This window comes from Mandrillus leucophaeus, unplaced genomic scaffold, assembly GCF_000951045.1.
Source record: "Mandrillus leucophaeus isolate KB7577 unplaced genomic scaffold, Mleu.le_1.0 Scaffold899, whole genome shotgun sequence".
NCBI classification, from domain to species: domain Eukaryota; kingdom Metazoa; phylum Chordata; class Mammalia; order Primates; family Cercopithecidae; genus Mandrillus; species Mandrillus leucophaeus.
Genome location: NW_012109796.1, coordinates 142513 through 158718, shown reverse-complemented (window position 1 = coordinate 158718; position 16206 = coordinate 142513). Strand labels below are relative to the sequence as shown.

At 47.3% G+C, this 16206-nt stretch overlaps 1 protein-coding gene across 2 annotated transcripts in view; it reads right to left on the bottom strand.

The window, feature by feature from the left end:
* Nucleotides 1-592: 592 nt before the first annotated feature.
* LOC105531589 (adenylate kinase 8) overlaps nucleotides 593-16206 on the bottom strand; it is a 151538-nt gene continuing 135924 nt past the window's right edge. For both annotated transcript variants that reach the window (XM_011969543.1, XM_011969544.1), the window contains 2 exons: nucleotides 2453-2533; nucleotides 593-944 (listed from right to left, as the gene is read on the bottom strand). In XM_011969543.1, coding sequence (XP_011824933.1) covers nucleotides 707-944; nucleotides 2453-2533 — 319 coding nt within the window. In that variant the 3' untranslated portion in view covers nucleotides 593-706. The remainder of the gene's footprint in view (nucleotides 945-2452; nucleotides 2534-16206) is intronic.

The following is a 16206-nucleotide window of genomic DNA, read 5'->3' as shown; positions in this document are numbered from 1 at the left end:
TCGACCAGGCTGGAGTGCAGTGGTGGGATCTCAGCTCACTGCAACCTCCGCCTCCTGGGTTCAAGCAATTCTCCTGCCTTAGCCTCCTGAGTAGCTGGGACTACAGGCATGAGCCACCACGCCCAGCTAATTTTTGTATTTTTAGTAGAGACGGTGTTTCACCATATTAGCCAGGCTGGTCTCGAACTCCTGACCTTGTGATTTACCCGCCTCGGCCTCCCAAAGTGCTGGGATTATAGGCGTGAGCCACCGCGCCCGGCCAAGGTAGGTGTTTTAAAAGCTGCATTTGTTGAGTGCTTCTGGAGCCAGGCACTGTGCTGAGATCTTTATCGGCATCACCACTCCTTATCCCACAGCAAGCCTGTGAGGCGGCTACGGTTTCTAGCCTCAAGTTGGTTGTGAGAAGAGAGACTCTGTGGGTTGGGACTCCAAGGACACACCACGCGCTGGTGCTGGAACCACCACTTGTCCCAGGTCTGACTCCAGAGACCCGGCCTGCACTCCACTTTACCACCACTGTGGGCTTCACCTGTCCTGTGTCCCCAGACCCCTACATGAGGCCAACTTCCAGCCGCCTCACCTTCAGGACGCATGAGACTGTACCCAGCACGCTTTATTGGCTTTTTAGGGGAGTTTGCAGAGGTTGGGGGGCTGGGGGCAGGGGATTAACTCTTTCCCTGGGGCGGCGCTCCTGGCTCTGAACCCATCAGGGGATTTTCTTGGGCAGGGGATTAATGATGCCGCTCTCGATGTATTCAAAGACGGTGTATGGGTCCTGGTCTCCGTTGAGGGTGATGGCCGACCCATAGAGCTGCTCCAAGTCGGCCGAGTTCCTGTAGAACAGGTCCATTTTCAGCTTGACCTGCTCTTCAGCATCCTTCGGGTTCTGCAGGAGGCGAGCCTGGATCTCCATGGTGGGAGGTGGCTTGTACATGAGGTGGTACCTGCAAGGGAGGAAGGAAAGCAGGTGACCCACGGCCTGGCCCAGAAGCAGGGGAGAAGGGGACCCTCTACTCTATTGTGGACCAATTTGGGGTGTCCTGGCCACCACCACCATCGCCAAACATTTGCTGCTGTGGACCGCTGTGTGCACACCTTTGACTGATGGGCGCTGGAGCTACAGAGATACCCATGATGTGCTCTCCGCTCAAGGGAGAGGGAGAGAGATCAGTGATAGAAGGACAGAATACAATCATACATGGGCAAATTCTTTCCTTCCTCCCTCCCTCTCTCCCTCCTTCCCTCCTTCCTTCCTCTTTCCCTCCCTACTCTCCCTTTCTTCCCTCCCTCCCTTCCTCCCTTTCTCTTCTTCCTTTTCCTTTTCTTTTTTGAGACAGGGTCTCACTCTCTCGCCCAGGCTGGAGTGCAGTGGCATGATCTTGGCTCACCACAACCTCTGCCTCCCAGGCCTGCACCACTACTGTCCAGCTAATTTTTGTATTTTTAGTAGAGAAGGGGTTTCACCATGTTGGCCGAGCTGGTCTCGAACTCCCGACCTCAGGTGATCCACCCGCCTTGGCCTCCCAAAGTGCTGGGATTACAGGCGTGAGCCACCGTGCCCAGCCTCTTCTTCCTTTTTCCTCCCTTCTATTCAATGTTTATCTGCACTGAGTCCAGCGTTAAATCTGCCGCTGACAGTGCTATGGTAAGCAGGACAGGCACTGGCTCTGCCTACCGAGCTCACAGTTAGCTGAGGGAGTGGGACATTACAGCACCTGTGGAGATGGAAGGAAGTGCCACAGCCGTTCACTGTTGGGAGAGACTCCAGGGACAAGGTGACATGAAGGCCACAGTACTTGAGATGGGAAAGCTACAAACTCCCATGACAAATCAGGTCTACGTTTTAGAAAAATCCCTGCACTTCCTTCCTGCCCCGCCCCACCCCACTCCTGCGTCCCTACCAAGAAATGGGACCCTGATTGTCAGGAGAGATGGCAACACCTGCCTCTGAGTGACTGTGAGGTTTTCCATTGCATTTCAACATGAGTGCAGTGCTTGTACTTGGTCAGACTGCAGAATCAAACTCGGAATTTACCTCCTGTAACTATGGGAAGCCTCAAAGGAAACTTGTGCCCGTGGGGATGTGTTTGTACAGCAACCACCGCCGGGATGCATCGTGGTTGAGGAAAGGCCAGTGAGGAAACGCACAGGTGACGCCCATCCCAGGCTGCTGTTTCACATGCCGAGATTAAGCTGTTGACCCCAGGATAGAGTGGGTGAACATTTCACCATTGTGTTGCTTTAGATACACATTTTCTGGTTATTCTTCCAGGCAAAGAGGGTCAACAGATATTGCACAGAACAACCAGTTGGATAAAGTCCATTTTGATAATCGTCCTTCAGTGGTCACCAGTGTTATCCCTGCAATGGTTCCACCATGGCATTGGTCAGGCAGTTGGGTCTGGCCCCTGGCAGCCCCCAGATTGCCAATCGCCAGGAACACAGCACAAACCTCTCCCCAGTGACTGGATCAATTCTTCTCAGAGTCAGCCGCTCCATGATGGAATCAAATGGCACATTCAGGAAAAATACCCTATAAGGAAATAAACCATATTAATAATGGTTTTTATTTCCTGTATTTTATGATGCTTTGACATCCCGGGTCTTGCGAATCCTGGAGAGACTGCTTCTCCCAGGGCTGGCTAACTCCTAGAGCCAGCAAGCAATGCGCCTGCAAAACTGCCTGTCATGTACAACCCAACCACTCCAGAGCCTGTGTCCCCAACCGCTTCCTTCATCTGACTCTCATACCCCAAACCAATATTTTTCCTGCCCTAAATCACCACAGGGCTGGGTGCCAAGCATCCCTATAGACCAGAGCCTGTCAAAATTATTCCAACTGCCCAATCCTATGCTTGCTGTGACTTGTCTGCCTTCTGGGACACGCTATCCCCTCACTCCTGCTGCCTCCTGACCGACTGTGGTGCCTCCCCAGGTGGTCCTGCATGGTGTGGCGTGCCCCCCTTTTCTTGGGAGCTGTGAGTAATAAACTCTTCTTTCAGTGACATTGACTTCTCTGTATCATCACCTGGTTACCTCTATACATTAGATTTTGGGTGCAATTAAGACAAGAACAAGCAGATGGTCATAGGGAGCAAACCCCAGGCTGGACTCTCGTCACCCCAGACGAGCGTGGGCATCATTTCCACATGTGGGTGGAGCCACTGGAGCCACTGCTCAGGGCTCTGGGATACCACATTTGGAGGTCACCAGGGCCAGATGCGGGACAGGAGGGCCCCCTGTAAGGATACTCTCAGCTCCCCTGGTTCAGGGACAGCTCTCAGCCCCCATCGCTCCTGGGGGTGGGACTCCCAGGGATGGGGATCATTGTTTGGGTGAGCTTTGGGGGAACCTCTTGTTCTCCAGAGCCACACAGTCTAGTCACAGAGAGGCTAGACTGTCACCTCCACTATGGACTTGCTGTGTGAGCTTGGACTACGGACCCAGCCTCTGTCAGACCCAGTTACCCCAACTCTAAAATGGGGCTAATTATAGTTCCCTAGTGTTGAAGATTTAACGCGATAAAGTGTGTGACAAGCTCAGTGTGAGGTCTGCACAGACTCGGTACCCCAACGTGGCAGCTCTTATAATTTAATCACCGTTCCTGGATACCCTTCCTGGGAGTTCAGGCTCCCTGACTGCCCCTGCCCTCCTTGGAGAGGTGGGCTTGGTTGTTCTCCGCTTTCTCTCTTTCTCTTTCTGAAAGGAGCCCTGGACCCAAAGGAGCAGGATGCTCCTGCCGATAAGCCCAAATCAGAACCCAGCAGAAGAGATGAAGCTCACTCCTCCTGATTCTCAGACTGGGAGCACCAGGAAATTCATCTCTCAAATGCCTAGTTCCAATGGTTTAATCCTCACCCTCCTTTTTAGGACAATGGAACACTTACTTTATATAAAACCTTTTTTTTTTTTCTTTTAGAGGCAGAGTCTCACGTTGTTCAGGCTAGAGTGCAGTGGTACAATCACGGCCCACTGCAGCCTTGACCTCCCAGGCTCCATCGATCTGCCCATCTCAGCATCCTGAGTAGCTGGGACTACAGGTGCGCACCACCCGACCCAGATAATTTTTGTATCTTTTTTTCAGAGATGGGGTCTCACTATCTTACCCAGCTGGTCTCAAACTCCTGGGCTCAAGAAACCTGCCCTCTTCAGCCTCTCAAAGTGCTGGGATTACAGGCGTGAGCCACCATATCTGGCCTATATAAGACCTTAGGAGAGTGGTTCTCTACCAGGGGTGATTTTTGTCCCCCAGAAACCATCTGGCAAAATGTCTGGAGCCATGTTTTGTTTTCCCAGCTGGACGGTGATGCTGCAAAGCACCTTCTAATGTACAGGACAGCACCCACCTCAAAGAATGATCTGGGCCCAAATGCCAAGTGCATGGTCGAGGAGCCCTGTTCACACAGTGTGTGAACACACACAATGACAAGAGGTGTGGCTGCTCTGGCTGGGAGAGGTGGGGCTGGGGAAAAGCCAAGACCCCGAAGCTCCCACCCACAGAGCTAAGCCAGGTCTTCTAGCGCTGAACCATCTTGGTTCATTTTTTAAAAGTAACTTTTGGAACATTCCATTGCTCACTTACTATTTGCTCGTTTGCCCTTTAATTCATTTATACATATATTTATCAAGTGCTGGCTGCGTGTCGGACACAGTAGGAAGCTCCAGCGTTTACCAGCTCACCATATGGAATTTAGGCACTACATTTAAGAATCTCCTCCTTGACGACATTGACGGGGTCCTATGACTGGCATGTGCAGTGTCCACTGGGGCCAAAGTTGGTGACAACATCAGCGACAACAAGAAAACATCAGTGACAACAAACACTCCGTGTGCACCTAAAGCCCTGTATTCATTTCACTTTCAAGAAGGTAAACTCAGGCCAGAAGCACCTCTACGTGCGGAGAAAACACACACAAATGAGACCTCCCTGCTTCCCTCCTAGCATCATCAAAAGATTAAATCAAAAGATGAATCGAAAGATTAAAATCCCAAATGTGGAAATCCCGAAAGCCAAATTCTGAGCGATTCGTGCGTTTTCAGCAGTGCCCAGGCTAGCTGTATCATGTTAGGCGGGATTATTACCTTGTTATTGTCTTGGAAACTAAATATGGTTTCGGGAGGTACCTATGGGTGCCAAGTCGACAATACGGTGGGAGACTTTTCAGTTATTTTCAGACTGCCTCCTCCAAGTCAGTGAACAAAAGCAGCCAGTCACTGACATCCTTGGAATTCTCCAGATGTGTCGAGCGGGCTGCCAAGAGGCCACGCTTTGGTAGGTCCAATGGGACACTGGTTCCCATGGGGCCCAGACCTACCTTTGGGGCACAGGTGTCACCTGCTTTGTCCAGAGCAATAAAGCACGTGCTCAAGAAATGCTTGTGAAGGAATGAAGAAATGAACCAACGGTACCCAGGCCTAGCATTCTTTTTAAAGTCTCTGCCCGCTGCCTGTTTTTTTATTTTTTTTTCATCCCTGCTCCCCCCACCGCCCAAAAAAAAAAAACTCATCTAACTGGTAGAACTGAGAGTGATCTAAAATCCTAGGGTTGGGCGGGATCTTAGACCTGTAATTCCCAGGGATCAGCTGCATCAGAGTCCCATCAGGAGCCTTTGACAGTGGATGACTATGCCCCTCACCCAGAACTGCTGAGTCAGTGGCATTGGAGGGAGCCCAGTGTGGCCCTGGTGACTGGAATCCACTGCCTTGGAAAACACCCAGGCCAGGGATTCTGAGCCAGGCACCCCACGGGTCCTGTGAGCCCCGGAAATTCGATACAAACTGCTGACCACATGGAGAATGTGTGCCCTCCTGGGTGCTGGGTGGGCTCGTCAGATTCTCAAAGGGCTGCTGGTCCTTAAACGTCATTATGAATCTGGGTCAAAACCTCACGTTCTACAGGGAGATGAGGGACCTGGCCTCGGCAAAGCTGGGGCTGCCCCCGATCCCACACGCTGTCCTCACGTTCACTGTTCTCCTTGGCTTGTAGGCACCTTTTCATTCTCCCGATTCCCTCTGGGGCGCCACCCTGATCCCCTCGCATCCCTGTGGCTTGGCTGGAACTACCAGGTATGGATCATAATCCTGAAAGACCAATCCCCAATGTCCCAATCCCAAACGCTGAAATCCTGAAAGCTCAAAATCCCTGAAGTCTACATGATAATGTCTAAAACCCTGAAGATCACAATTTCAAAAGACTAAAATCCCAAATGTGGAAATCCTGAAAGCTGAATTCTGAGTGATTTGTGTCTTTTCAGTGGTGCCCAGGCTAGTTGCACCATCTTGGAAACTAAATATGGTTTCAGGAGGTGCCTATGGGTGCCAAGTTGACAATAGGTGGACTTGCGGACTTAATTTTATGTGTCACCTTGACTGGATGAAGGAGCACCTAGCAAGGTGGTAAAGGATTCTTTGGGGCATGTTTGTGCAGGTTTCTCCAGAGGAGAGGGCGGTGAGTCTGAGAGGGTGGGTGCGGAAGCCCTACCCTGCCCTCAGCGTTGGTGGGCCCTGCGTAATCAGCCAGGGTTCCGGAGACAACCAATACAGAAGGCGAACTGGTCTCTCTCGGAGGGCTGGACAGGCTGTGCTTCTGCTGCCTTGGACATCAGAAATTTGATTTCATGGAAGTGCTTATCACAAGGCTGACTGTGTGTGAGCCCTGCATATGGACATGGAAAGTTTAAAACTTCCTCAGTGAATGACCAGATGTCCCATTTATGCATCTGCATTTGAGAAGGATAAAGTTTCTTGAGAGCTCAGCTCTCTGGATGACTATATACGTGGTGGTGACCCATCTGGGTTTTTGGTCAATCTTGTCAAAAGACTTAAGTTGTGCTGAGGTGGGAGGATCCCTTGAGCCCAGGAGTTCAAGGCCAGCCTAGGCAACATGACGAGACCCCGTATCTGAAAAACAAAACAAAAAACAAAGGTAGGTTGTCTGTCATGGTATTTCAGATGACCACAGTTGCAAAGCTGGGTTCCCACAATTACCAACCATAGTAATATGCATCTATACATTTCATTTTTAACCTATGTCTTGATGAAGATGATTCATCTACTCAAAACTGTAATACCCGTGTGACTGCTATCAGTGTACCTGGAGTGTTTATGCTTGTTAAACAAGCTTGTTTATGCTTGTGAAACACCTGAGTGTTTATGCTTGTGTTTATGCTTGTGGAATACGTTATTATGACCAATTTTATTGTGTAAAGTGGCCACAAAATGCTCTGTGGTGTTTTCAATATCTCAGATAAATCCCCTTTTCAAAATGTAAATAAACATCTTTTAAATAATTAAAAAATGTTTTTTTCCAGAATTATATTTTTGGGATTTCGATCTTTCAGCATTGTGATTTTCAGAATTTTAGACTTTAGGAATTTCTGACTTTTCAGGATTTTAACATCTGGGATTATGGCATTCAGGATTATGTCTTTCAGGATGATGATCGGTTCCTGAACTAGTTTGCCCCAGGGCTGCAGGGCTGGGCCTGATGGAGGCCCAGAGGTCACCAATCTGAGTGCTGGCTCCTCCTGGCCACAGGGATTTGTTTAGAATGCAAGGCTGATCCAAGCCAGGTCTATGAGAGGCCACCCCAGGGCTTGCTGGAGAGAAGTGAGCTTCATTTCTGCTGAGGCTGCAAAGGCAATGAAGTGGAAGCCCGGGGTTGCCTGGGGCCCGCATCCATAGAAAGCCTGAGAATGAAGTTCACGCCATGACAGTAGAAAGATGGCGAGACATTGTTTGGGGCCCTGGATCAAGCTGTGCCTGTAGCCAGCCTCAGCACGTCACTGACATGAATATATATCTATCTCTTCTCTTGCCTAAGCTGGGTTTCCTGCAATTGTTACCCAAAGGACACATCATATGTTCAGTTTTTCCAGTGCCACTTGCTTCTAGAAAATGTGTGAACTTAAAACAACTGTGAGTCCCTGAGCACAATCGCTTCCTCCTTTGAGGTCAGCTTCTCCCGTGGCCTTGCTTCTCCCTCTCTCACTTTGCCCATGCTGTTCACTGAGCTTTGCTTCTGCCCAGTCACCAGAAAGCCCCTCACTGGTGCCTGATGAAAACTGCAGCTGCCCGGCTGGGCGTGGTGGCTCATGCCTGTAATCCCAGCACTTTGGGAGGCCGAGGCTGGTGGATCATCTGAGGTCAGGAGTTCGAGACCAGCCTGGCCCATATAGTGAAACCCTGTCTCTACTAAAAATACAAAAAAAATTAGTCGGGCGTGGTGGTGGGCACCCGTAGTCCCAGCTACTTGGGAGGCTGAGGCAGGAGAATTGCTTGAACCCGGGAGGCAGAGGTTGCAGTGAGCCAAGATCGCGCCATTGCACTCCAGCCTGTGCAACAAGAGCAAAACTCCGTCTCAAAAAAAAAAAAAAAGCAAATAAAACTACAGCTGCCCCTCCATGAAGTGAGTCCAACTGTTTCCCCAGCAGCCTGGAGGGGCCGGGAGCCATGAAAAGCCACGTCCTCCTTGCACATGTGCTTGATAATGACTTCCATTCACAATGTGCTGCAAAATAACAGCCACCAAAAAAAAAAAAAAAAAAAAAAAGTGTAGTTAAAAAGAAAAGGGTAGCGGGGTGCAGGGGCTGGAGCTCATACCTGTAATCTCAGCACTGTGAGACAGGGTGACAACCCATCAAAAAAAAAAAAAAAAAAAAAAACCATGCGAGATCGGGGAGTGTGTAAACACAGGGAGTGCAGGTGTCGCAGCGGCTTTCATCCCTGACGCTGTGAACACGCGGCCCCCCTCGCACCCCCGGTACTGCGAGGCCCAACAGCAACACCAAAACACGGCTGTCACCGCGGCTGGCGGCTCTGGATGCCGACGCCAGTAGAAAGGAAGCAGGTTTGGAAATCCCTGATAATTGAAGCTGCTTCATAAACAAGCCCCATTTGAAAGATTTTTAACCCAGCGTATCAAGACTGCTTGTCGTCATTCAAGGGAATGGTTTGTGAAAGGCTGGCAAGATCAGACGCACAAGGACACCAAATGGGTGCTTGAAGCACACTGCTGGGGACAGCCTCGCTGCGGAGGGCCCTGCTCCATGCTGGTAGCTTCTGGTTATCCTGGTTCATCGCGCCCAATGGGAGGACCAGGTGGCGGGGTGCAGGGGCAGCCCAGGCCACTCTGCTGAGAGCTACTGCCCTGTGCACACCCCCAGCCACTGGTTTTCTGTTTTCTGCTGTTTATTTACAGAGCCAGGAAAGGGAGAAGGGTGAAAGCAAAGAATACTGAAAACAGGGTGTGCTGGGCAGACCCTCCTGGTGTGGGTAAGGGAAGTGGGTGCCTGGATTGGCCAGGGGCGGACACTCTACCTGCCCCTGGGTTTGCAGAACTTCAGGCTGGTAGATGCTTCAGGAAGGGAGGTGGAAGGTGCCTTGGGAGCTCTCTAATCCCTGCTCCAGGTGGGCACCTGGATCAGCTGCCTCAGCACCTTCCTGGAGCTTATTAACGGTGCTGCCCACTCACTGGAGTCCATGTTTAACAAGATCCTCAGTGATGTGTAGGCACGTTAAGGTTGGAGAAGGGTCACTCTGATCCGTGTTTCCAAGATTTGTCTGGTGTTGAGACTTATCTGGAAGGCTCACCTAAAATACAGATTGCAGGCATCCCTTCCCCCAAGAGCTACTGAACCAAAACCTCCAGGGGAGGGACTGGGAGGCCTTTATTTGTAAGTCAGCAGTTCGGGTGATTTTCATGCCCAGGCAGGTATGGGAGCCATGGCTCTAATCCATGGTCTCACCCTTGGCCGCACCCTGAAACCAACAAGAGCTTTGAGCATGCTGAGGCCTGGGCACTACTCCCGGAGATGCTGGTGTAATTGGTCCAGGGTGAGGCCTGAAAATGGGGATTTTTAAAAGCTCCTCACTGGGTGTGGTGGCTCACATCTATAACCCCAACACTTTGGAAGGCTGACACAGGAGGATCGCTTGAGCTCAGGAGTTCAAGATCAACCTGGGCAACATAGTGAGACCCCATCTCTACAAAAAGACTTTTAAAATTAGCCCAGTGTGGTGGTGCACTGATAGTTCCAGCTACTTGCGAGGCCGAGGTGGGAGGGTCGCTTGAGCCCAGGAATGTGAGGCTGCAGTGAGCTACAACCACACCACTGCACTCCAGCCTGGGTGACAGAGCAAGATCCTGTTTAAATAAATAAATAGATTGGGCACAGTGGCTCACGCCTGTAATCCCAGTAGTTTGGGAGGCCGAGATGGACAGATCGCCTGAGGTCAGGAGTTTGAGACCAGACTGGCCGGCACGGTGAAACCCCATCTCTACTAAAAAAGACAAAAATTAGCCAGGCACGGTGGCGTGCGCCTGTAGTCCCAGCTACTCAGGAGACTGAAGCATGAGAATCGCTTGAACCCGAGAGGTGGAGGTTGCAGTGAGTGGAGATTGCGCCACTGCACTCCAGCCTGGGCGACAAAGCAAGACTCCGTCTCTAAATAAGTAAAAAAAAAAAAAATCTTAAAATATTTTACGAAGTTTGGCCGGGCGCGGTGGCTCAAGCCTGTAATCCCAGCACTTTGGGAGGCCGAGATGGGCGGATCACGAGGTCAGGAGATCAAGACCATCCTGGCTAACATGGTGAAACCCCGTCTCCACTAAAAAATACAAAAAACTAGCCGGGCGAGGTGGCAGGCGCCTGTAGTCCCAGCTACACAGGAGGCTGAGGCAGGAGAATGGCGTGAATCCGGGAGGCGGAGCTCGCAGTGAGCTGAGATCCGGCCACTGCACTCCAGCCTGGGCGACAGAGCGAGACTCCGTCTCAAAAAAAAAAAAAAAGTAAATAAATAAAAGCTCCCTGGGTGGCTGTAGTGTGTAGCCAGGGTTGAGTACCACTGCCCTGATTCAATCTACTTAGTCTACTGGGTCCCAGAGAGCTGAGGGGTTCGTACTCTGTCACTCTGATCATTGGTGTCAGATATCCAATGACAACTGGGGGCTCCAGACCCACCCTTGTAATGCCCCCTCCAGCCACACTGCCTGAGACTCTGTTTGAAGAACACAGGAAGCCTCTTTCCTCAATGACCTTGAAGCTCATCCCCTGCTTTCATCACTGGAAACTGAGGGTGAAATTTACTCTGGATCCATGGATGGATTTCGCAAGTTGAGAGATACGATGTACAATAACTGACTGCAAATATGATGCCCAGTTCTGCCCAGAGGCAGGGGCCTGACTGTGTTGGCCTCTTGATCTTAACCAATAAGCCTCCACTATTGCAAAACCCTACACAAAGCAATATGATATAACCACAGGGAGATACTACTTCACACTCAGTAGAATGACTGTTACACGTTAAAAAACAAACCATAAAATAAGTGTTGGCTAGACTGTAGAGCGATTGGAACTCCTGCACATTGCTGGTGGAAATATAGCATGGTGCAGCCTCTGTGGAGAATGGTATGCTGGCTCCTCGAAAAATTAGACACAGATCCAGCAGTTCCGCTTCTGAGGATATAACCAAAAGAACCGAAAGCAGGGACTTGAACAGGTATTTGTACACCAATGTTCTTAGCAGCATGATTCACAACAGCCAAAAGGTGAAAACAACCCAGCTGTTCATCAATAGATGAATGGATAAACAAAATGTGGTCTATACAGTCATGCATTGCTTAATAACAGGAATACATTCTGAGAGCTGTGTTGTTTCTTGAACATCATGGAGCACACTTACTCATACCTAGTTGGTATAGCCTACCACACAACTAGGCTACAGTCCTGTACAGCATGTTACTGTACTGAATACTGTAGGCAATTATAATGCAATGATAAGTACTTGTGTACTCACACATATCTAAACATAGAAAAGGCACAGTAAAAATATGGTATCAGAATCTTATGGGACCACCATTGTATGTGTGGTCTGTCATTGACCAAAATGTTGTTATGCAGTGCATGACTGTACATACAATGAAATACTATTCAGTCTTTTTTTTTTTGAGACTAAGTCTCCCTCTTGTCCCCCAGTCTGGGGTGCAATGGTGCAATCTTGGCTCACTGCAACCTCTGCCTCCCAGGTTCAGGCGATTCTGCTGCCTCAGCCTGAGTAGCTGGGATTACAGGTGTGTACCACCATGCCCAGCTCATTTTTTTGTATTTGAAGGAGAGACGGAGTTTCACCATGTTGGCCAGGCTGGTCTCAAACTCCTGACCTCAGGTGATCCGCCTGCCTTGGTCTCCCAAAATGCTGGAATTACAGGCGTGAGCCATCATGCCTGGCCAATCAGTCTTAAAAAGGAATAAAATTCTGACACATGCTAAAACCTGGATGAACCTTGAGGACATTATGCTAAGTAAAATAAGACAGACACAAAAGGACAAACATTGTATGACTCAATTTTTTGAGGTCCCTAGGGTAGTCAAATTCATACAGACAGAAAGTAGAATGGGGCTTCCAGGGGCAGGGGGAAGGGGAAATTGGAAGTTAGTGTTTTCATGAGTCTAGAGTTTTAGTTTGGGATCATAAAAAAGCTCTGGAGATGAGTGGTGGTGATGTTTGTACAACAATGTGAAGGTATTTAATGCTACTAAACTTATACTTCAAGATGATCAAAATAGTAAGCTTTATGTTATGTATATTTAACACACGCACACGCAAACACAAGCAGTTAGTAGACATTATAATGAAGGCAACTGGGGGAGAGAAGTTCTCTGACCTTGAACAAACTTACAATTTAATGAGGTTCTGAATACATGCACGTATACAAATAAACGCATGGACAAAACAATGAACCATATGATAGTATTAATTCTACACAAACTATAATGCAAATGCTACATAAACTCTTTCAGAAAATAGAGGAGGAAGGAATATTGATTTTATTAGTCAGCTTTTCCTTGATACCGAAAACCAGACAAAGACATTAAAATAAAACTACAGACCAACATCCCTCATAAACACAAATGCAAAAATCCTTAGTAGAATATTAGGAAATTTAATCTAGCATTACATAAAAGGAATAACATGTTACAACTAAGTGGGATTTAGCCTGTGAATGGAAAGCTAACATTCAAAAGTCAATCAATATAATTTACTGTATCATTAGAAGAAAAAGTTTATAATCATCTCAACAGATGTGGAAAAAGATGTGACAAAATTTTACACCAATTCCTGATAAAAACTCTCAGCAAACTAGAAATAGAAGGGAAATTCCTCAACTCAATGAAGGGCATTCACTTAAAAACTATAGTTAAGATCATACTTAATGCCCAAAGACTAAACACTTTCTCGCTAAAATTGGGAACAAGGCAAGAATGTCCACTCTCACTTCTACTATTCATCATTAAACTGTGAGTCCTGGATTGTACAATAAGACAAGAGAAGGATATAACAAGCATATAAATTGAAAACAAAAATATCCCATCACTGTCTCTATTTGTCATCTATTTGTAGATGACATGATTGTCCAAACAGAAAGTCCCAAATAATTTTCAAAAAAGCTACTAGAATAGGTAAGTTTAGTGAATTTGCAGGATAAAAGATCAATATACAAAAAAAAATGGTCTTTCTAGATATTGGCAATAAACAGAAATTGAAATTTTAAAGTACCATTTATAATAGTACAAAAATAAAATATTTAGGTGTCAATTTAACTAATACTAGGTCTGTGTACTGAAAACTACAAAACACAAATGAAAGAAATCAATAAGACAAATAAATGGGTAAGCTATACCATGTTCATGGATGCAGAGACTCAATATTGTAAACTGTCCATCATCCTCTCCTAATAGAGCTACAGATTCAATGCAATTTCAATCAAAACATTCCAATATGTTTTTTGTTTGTTTTTGAGAGACAGGGTCTCACTCTGTTACACAGGCTGAAGTGGAGTGGTGCGCAGCGGTAAATCATAACTCACTGCAGCCTCAAATTCCTGGGTTCAAGTGATCCTCCCACCTCAGCCTCCTGAGTAGCTTGGAAGGCATGAGCCACCATGCCCAGACAACAAGTTTTTTAAATATTCTATACAAGTTAATTCTAAAATTTATATGGAAAAAAGGAATTAGAATTATTAAAACAATGTTTAAAAAGAAAAGCAAATTGATTTTAAGACTGACTACAAAACTTCAGTAATCCAGACAGTGTGGGGGTATTAGTGAGAAGACAGACACATAGATCAAAGGAACAGAATACAGAGTACAGAAATAGACTCCAACAAATATCATCAATTACTTTTTAACAAGGTTTGAAGGCAATTCAATGGAAGAAGAATAGTCTTTTCAACCTAGTGATGCTGGAACAATGGGACATCCACATGCAAATAATAATCTTGACCCACACCTCACAGCATATACAAAATTCAACTCAAAATGGATCACATACCTAAATGTAAAACCTAAAACTTATTAAACTTGTAGAAGAAAATCTTTATGACTTTGGGTTGAAGATTTTCCAAGATATGACACTAAAATAATGATCTATAAAATAAAGAATTGATGTTAGACTTTATTAAAAACCTAATAATTAAAAATATCTGCTCTTCAAGAGACATTAAGAAAATGAAAGATAAGCCACAGACTGTGAGAAAGTATTTGCAAAACACATACCTGACAAAGGATTTGTATCCAGAATATATAAAAATGTGAACTACATGCACAATACTTGACATATACAAGGAGGCACAGACAGACCCCTTACTACCTTAGTATTTGCAAATGTGATGCTCAAACTGGGAAGATCTGGCCTAGAAAAATAGTTTCCTGAAAAAGGCTTAATCTGCCTCCTCCTTCCATGGCAATGACGCTGTTTGGGTTTTAAATGAAGTCTCAGCTTCTGTCACACAGAGCCTCTTCTTGGGTCTGAAACACACATCCAGGGTGCACCCTTCTCAGGCAGGCTGCAGCTGACTCTGGCTGTGGAATAATTGTGGGGTGTCTCTCGAGGGGAGCTTCGCAGTGACCACCACAGAAGGGACCCAGAGAGAGAGGAGTGCCATCCAGAAAAGTGCAAAATGACACAGTGGATTGCCACTTAGAATGATCGGCTTATCTTTAATTAAATGTGTGCCCGTGACACATCAGAGTGGAGATGTAACATCGCCATCGAGCAATGGCAACCTGTGGGGCATTCACGTAACACAGAGCAGGAGTGGCCGTTTTGTATGGATTTGTCAGGACAAGGTCTCTGTCTAGTCTAAAGGGAGAGAGAGGCCGCATCCATGCCTAGGGGCAGGTGTGAGCAACAGGCTGTTAGAGAGTGCAAACTGAAATGGAAGATGAGGATGAGCAGAGGATGAGAGGAAGAAAGCAGCCTTGGGAAGAACTGGGCAGAAAGTGCAAGTGAGTCATGCAGAGGCTACCAACAAACAGAAAACCAAAGTGAGCCACTGTGGGAGGAGTCGGCCTCTGAGTACCCTGGGCGTGGGCGGTCTGAGCACCGGCGCTGGGACAGCCTTGCAGGCGCTGTGTCCTCCGTTCCTGGCATGTGCTAAGTGCTAAATAAATATTTAGCACACGATTTCCCATTGCTGAATTACTTTTTTTTTTTTCCCTTTTTTGAGACAGAGTCTTGCTCTGTCGCCCAGGCTGGAGTGCAGTGGTGTGATCTCAGCTCACTGCAACCTCCACTTCCCGGGTTCAAGTGATTCTCCTGCCTCAGCCTCCTGAGTAGCTGGGACTATAGGCGCCCGCCAACATGCCCGGCTAATTTTTTGTATTTTTAGCAGAGATTAGGTTTCACCACGTTAGCCAGGATGGTCTTGATCTCCTGATCTTGTGATCTGCCTGCTTTGGGCCTCCCAAAGTGCTGGGATGACAGGTTGGAGCCACCGCGCCCAGTCAAAGTATCTTAACATGGGCAGTTTTCACATCCTCAAGTCTATTCCCAATGACTATTCGACTCTTTTTTTTTTTTTTAATTTAAAAAAGTTTTAAAACCAAGTGCCTCCTTTTCTGTTGATCAGTACAATTTGATCACAATAAATATGTCCTTTATAGCTCAGGGTCAATTCAAACATTCATAAGAGCACAAATAATACTTTGTTCAGACCACTCATTTGGTACTCTAACAAAACTATTGTCCATTTCTAGCTAGACTGGGACCGGAGGGGCAGTTCAGGGATGTTTCCCTTGGGCAACCTCTCCTTTGAGCCAAGGATAGTTTCCAAAGGAAGTAATCCAGGGGATACACTTGCTCATTGGTGAACACTATTACAACAAACAACACAGAAGTATGTTCATGACTTTTTTTTTTTTTTTT